Raw genomic sequence first — 5,793 nt, forward strand, 5'->3', positions numbered from 1 at the left:
CTCTCAGTGCCGCCCCCAACACGGACCCCTCCCCCCAGCTGTGATCCCCCAGAGCACAGTGCACTGCCGTCCCCACTGGATAGTGGTCCATTTACTTGTGTGGTTGCCTGTGAGCGCCATAAGGCACAGGAACCGTGTCTGTTTCCCCAGCCTGGTGTCAGGGCCTTGCACACAGTGGGTGCTCAGAAAAGTCTTTATTAACTTAATGAACTTTGCCCAGAGAGGTCAGTGAATGGCCAAGGCTGTGTGGTAGATTCATGGCAGAGTGGGCCTAGGTCCCAGGCCTCCTGACTTCGGGTCTCATGACATTTTGGGGATGTGTTTGCCCCATGGCCTTCCAGTAGGATCACCAAGAGTCTCACCAGGGCCTGCCAGTGACAGGGAAGCACCCTGAGGTTTCGGCGGGACCGTGGCCTTGCACAACTCCAGGGAGAGCTCCTCACGTTACAGCCTGGGGTTCTTGCCGCCTTTAGAGTGCTTCCTTCTGTGTCTGGGGTCCTGTGGCACCCAGGCTGTCGCCTCCCCATGGGACTGTGGACTCCGTCTCCCCCACCCCTTGGAGGTGAGGAGGGCCTGAAGCCCGGGGGCCTTGGCCTCCCCTATCCCAGGCCCTGCAGACTCCTAGCTCCTTTCTGCTGGTGCTGAGGCTGACATATGAAGTCCTGGTCCAGAGCCTGGTGGCCATGGGCTGTTGCCAGGCAACAGCCTCTGAGAGACAAGTTCAAGGTAAGGTCTTGGATCTGAGCAACTTGGATGTCTGGAGAGACGGAATCAGGCAGAGAGGGTCATTGCCACCCCTTCCTGCCTGCTCGGGCTCACAGCCCCAGAGCCTGCCCTCAGCCCACAGCCCTTGTGGTTCCCATAACCCGTAGATCCCAGCCCCAAACCCCCATATAACTCCTTCCATTCCCCTGATGTCCCCCCCCCCATTTATTCAGGGTCACCACATTGCACAGATCCAAAAGAGGCTAGGGTCACAGTGTGAAAATTCCCCCCTGGAATTGAGAAATGGAATTTCCCCCATTCAGTCATTTATTCCAAATAGTCATATGAGGGGCCCACAGCACTGCCAGGCCCTGGGAACACAGATGCATCACGCACAGCCCCTGCCTGGAGGGACAAAGCTATTGGGACACCCCCCGACACACACACACACACACACACACACACGCACAAGAGCATGCACAGGTAGTGACATATGGTGAGATGGGGAAGCTGGATAGCTGTGGGATCCAGAGAGGGGACCCTGGCCCAGGCCCACTCCCCACACAACCTGGGCTGCAAGCAGTTCCTCTGCTCCCACCCGGTGCACACCTGCCACACACACAGCAGGCCCTCGGTGTTACACCCCAATACACATTCACTCGTGGATATGGCTGAGATGCCCCGAGCACCTATTATGTGCCCTGCACTGTGTTTGCACACCCCTCCCCCATCCCGTTATTGTTGCTGCCTGGCTCTTCTCTCCCTGCCATTGATAGTCAGTCCCTGACCCAACTCCTACCCCAATGGTCAGGTCAAACTGTCCATCACAGTGTCCCACCTTCTCTCTAGCTGGAAAGATGGGCACATGACCCACATCTGGCCAATCATGGCATTCTATCACCTTGTCTCTTGGTGATTGGCCCAAGGGGCCATCATGTGACTCAGTTAGAGCCAATCAGCTCTCTTGCATGAGATCTGATATTTGGACACAGGAAGAGAGTATATCTACTGCCTTTGGATCAAGATCTGTAAAGGTGCAGGCTGAGGCTTGTCAGGAACGTCTTCCATGACTCCTGGAGGACCAGGATTCTGGGAGGCTATACACAAAGAGGCCTGGGCACGCAGAGCTGAGAGACAGGAGAGAAGGAGCACCCCGATAGAGATGGATGCCCGTACCCACCCCCACCCATGCACACCCGTCTAAAAACACAGCGCCCGCCAGAGGAATTGGCCCAGGCCAGTTGTCATGTGTCACTGACTTTATTGACAAGAGTTAGAGTCAGAATTTCCCTAAGGGGCCTCCCAGCCACCCTTGCAGAACAGGCTCCCTTGCCCCAGGAATCAGGAAAGTAGGGTTGGCCAGGAAAGCAGGAAATGCTGGAATGCCAGGGGCCCTCTTTCCTCAGACCCCCAGATCCCCCTCAGGGGAACACCAGACTGAGGACTGGGCCTCCAACCGCCACACAAGCTCTAGTTTTGCAAACTTCTTTCCGCCTGATGGGGCCTCACTCTCCCCCAAGCCCTGCCTCCCTGATCCTTGGTCTCTGACCCCCAACTTCCCTTCCTCATGTCCTGTAGTGCACTCACCCCCAAGGGCTGGAGACAGAGAAGCCACTTGATGAAGGAGAAGGGGTTGAAGGCCACGCCTGGCAGGGGGGCTGCCTCCACTCTATAATCTGTTATGGCCCACCCCCAGCCATTGCAGTGTACATGGCAGTTTACCCCAAACGACTCCTTTTCTTCCCAAATCCCAGGAGGCAGGCAAGCTGGGACAACCACTTCCATTTTATGATGGGAAACTGAGGCCCAGAGAGGTCAAGGCTAGATAGGATCGAAGATGAGTTGAAGATCTAGGCCTCCCAACTTGTGGTTCCCGTGCTTTCCCTGAGGGCCCCCTACCCTCTGTGGGGTGGGGGGTTGGGAGATTTAACTGGAGGTACCACCCTCCCCAGCACCAGTCTCTCTGTGGCTCTAAGGGGTCATCTCTGAGAGGGAGTCCAGGCCAGCCCAGGCCCAGCCTTGGACAGTGGCCTCTCCCTGTGGCCTCCCTGTGGCCTCCCTCCAGCCTCCTCTAGTCTTGTCTTCCTTGGGCCCTCCCGACCTACTGCTCTGGGGCATGTAGAGGACCGGGAGGCCTGCTCCCCAGCCTGCAGCTCTGCACCACCCCTCCCAACCTCTCCCGGGAGCCAGGCCTTGCTTCTCAGCTCTGCCCCCAGGCTTCCACCAAGGCCTAGCCCTTCTTACCAGCACTGCAGGCCCTCAAGGGGGCTGGGCCTGTACCTTTCAGAGCATTTGTTTTTCCACCCTGATGGCATCCTTTCCTTGAGTTTGATCAGGCCAGGCACCGGCAACCATGTTTCATTGATGCTGCAACTGAGCTCAGCCCAGAGGGGCCAAGGTCGGCTCCAAGGTCATGGAACAGATCTGTCCTCCACCTCCTCCTGCTTGTCCTCCTCCTTCGCCTTTCTCTTCCTCCTTTCTCTTCCCCCTTCCTCTCCCTCCTCTTCTTCTTCCTTCTCCTCCCAGCTCTGTTTAGACACTCTGCCTTTCCATTCCAGGCTGCCTGGGCCAGGTCCCTGCCTTAGTCACCGAGGGGGGAGAAGCAGGGAGGATTTCTCCTATGAGGAGGTTCCTGAGCCCTCAAAGACCCTGAGACCCCCTCCAGCCACAGGACACAAAGTGAGCTGCTTTGAGGATTGATCAGCTGCCCCCAACAGGGCCTGAGCTAGCCTTTGGGTGGCCTAAGCTTATGCAACAGGGGGTCCCTCTTTAAGAAAAGAAATACAAAATTACAAGTACAAAATTAGACTCAGGGCCTCAGAAGGGCCCGAGCAGTCAGGGACCCTGAAGCTCAACTTAATTAGCTTCCTGGAAAATCACCTCTTCTCCTCTTGTCCGGGAATACAGGAGTCCTGGCATTGACTGTCTGGGCCAAGAGGGCCTGGAGGTTATTGGGTTGTTTAGCAGGTGAGGCCTGAGGCCCGGAGAGGAGAAGAGCTGCCCCACAGCCTTGCAGCAAGAGGGAAAGAGCTGATGGGGGCCTGGGCAATCTCACACCCCTTCTCCCTACCAGGTAAGACTTTATCCTATTTGCGGATGCAGTACCACTCCCTGTGAATGTGGGCCCCCACTCCCTCTTTTGTGAACCTGACTCTGAGCCCGGGAAATCCAGGCCTTGGTTTATCCCTCTGAGGGCCAAGATTCAGGATGCTCTGTTTCGGAAGGGGAAAGCCAGTCGGTACCTATCCCCTTAACCTGACCCCACCCAGCCCAGCAGTGGTGCCCCTCCAGACTTCTCATCTGATAGAGCTCGTCCAGGCCGTATCTCCCATCCCCGAGTCACAGAGGAGAACACAAGGCCCAGAGAGGGGAAGTGACCTATCTGAGGTCACACAGCAAGTCTCGGCAGCAATGGGATCAGAGCCCAGGCCTCTGAACTTCCCATCATGGGCCCCTGGCACCTCAGGTGGCATGCCCTAGGCGTACCCACAGTCTCTGCCCTGTCCTTGGGCTGCCCTGGCCCTCCGCAGGCCCTTACAGATAGCTGATGTGCAGGGTGCCTGACTTCTCCGCAGCTGAGGGTTCTTGGGGTAGGAACTGACGCTCCTTTCTGGTGGGGCCGCTGGGAGGCTGCTCCTGTCCGCTGGGACCCGGCTGTGTGATCCGGTTGACCCGGCCATTCATCTCCTTCAGCTCCTCATGCTTCCCTGCTCCCTCCTGCCCATCCTCCCCACCTCCATCCTCTTCCTCATCCTCCTCTTCCTCTGTCTTCTCTGGAGGCCCCAGGGGAGGCTCCTGGTTGCGCACACGGCGGGAGGGCCGCAGCAGGACCCTGCGGAAGCCCTGCTTGAAGCGATAGGAGAGGAAGCCGTAAAGGATGGGGTTGGCACAGCTGTTGGCGTAGGGCAGTGCCACCACCAGGAAGTAGAGGCCGAAGAAGGCGGGTTCCTCGGGCAGCGGGCACACCACGTTGATGATGTTGAGCACATAAAAGGGCATCCAGCAGAGGACAAAGAGGGCCACCACGGCCACCACCATGCGCGTGACCCTGCGCTCAGAATGCCGCCGCCGCTGGCACGAGGGTGCCCACACCCGCCGCCCAGCTGAGCGCACCTTGACCACGATGAGCAGGTAGCAGAGGCAAATGACCAGCAGCGGCCCAAAGAAGCCCAGTGCGGCCGTGTAGATGATGAAGCCAGCCCGCCAGGCCGCCGCCGGCTCGGGCCACTGCATGTGGCAGGTGCTCATGCCACGGGGCACGCCCGAGAAGACCACCACGGGCAGCACTACCACGGCTGAGGCCACCCAGACGGCCGCGCTGACTGTGCGGGCCACGGGCGCCGTGCGCCAGCGGGCTGAGCGGGTGGGATGCGCTACCGCCAAGTAGCGGTCCACGCTCATGACAGTGAGACAGAAGATGCTGGTGAACTGGTTGATGCCGTCCACAGCCATGACCAGGCGGCACATGAGGGACCCGAAGGGCCAGTAGGACAGGGCGTTCTGGGCGGCCAGGAAGGGCAGCCCCAGCATGAAAAGCTCGTCAGCCAGCGCCAGGTTGAGGATGTAGATGTTGGTGACCGACGGGCTGGCCGTCTGTCGCAGGACCACGTAGATGACCAGTGAGTTGCCCAGCAGGCCCACCACGCACACCACCAGGTAGACCAGTGGGATCAGAATGCCGCTGACAGCCAGCCCTGCTGCACTCCGCGCTGAGGACGCGTTTCCGAGGATGGCATCCAGGGGCCAAGCCGAAGAGGTGTTCCAGGGTTCCGAGGGCGTGGGCACCAGTGAAGGATAGCCAGGGGTGTCCATGGCCAGGAGAGGGTGGTCAGCAGTCAGCTACTGGCCTGGAGGAGGGAGGACACGGTTTGGTCATGGCTGGGCATGGCTTTCTCTCTTCAGCCCCTCCCCCATCACACTAAACTTGGAGACTTCCTGGGCACCTGGCCAGAGTTTGACGTGTCACGGCTCATTCGCTCTGCACAGGCTAGCAAGGGAGGCGGGCAAGGTATCCTCACTTGTCACATGAGGAAACTGAGTCTCAAAGAGGTGAAGTGACCACTCTGTACCACATAGCAGGGGGTGTGG

General features: G+C 58.9%; 1 protein-coding gene across 1 annotated transcript; it reads right to left on the reverse strand.

Annotated features, from left to right (window-relative positions):
- Window positions 1-4,239: 4,239 nt before the first annotated feature.
- Window positions 4,240-5,517, reverse strand: SSTR3 (somatostatin receptor 3). The gene has a single exon (XM_059934839.1). It carries the CDS (start codon window positions 5,515-5,517, stop codon window positions 4,240-4,242), a length of 1,278 nt encoding a protein of 425 aa, XP_059790822.1.
- Between the last annotated feature and the right edge of the window lie 276 nt (window positions 5,518-5,793).

This window comes from Balaenoptera ricei, chromosome 10 (assembly GCF_028023285.1).
Source record: "Balaenoptera ricei isolate mBalRic1 chromosome 10, mBalRic1.hap2, whole genome shotgun sequence".
Classification (NCBI taxonomy): domain Eukaryota; kingdom Metazoa; phylum Chordata; class Mammalia; order Artiodactyla; family Balaenopteridae; genus Balaenoptera; species Balaenoptera ricei.

Bases quoted from the DNA above. Each gene is read 5' to 3' on its own strand.
- SSTR3 (XM_059934839.1), bottom strand. From the start codon at position 5,517: ATGGACACCCCTGGCTATCCTTCACTGGTGCCCACGCCCTCGGAACCC.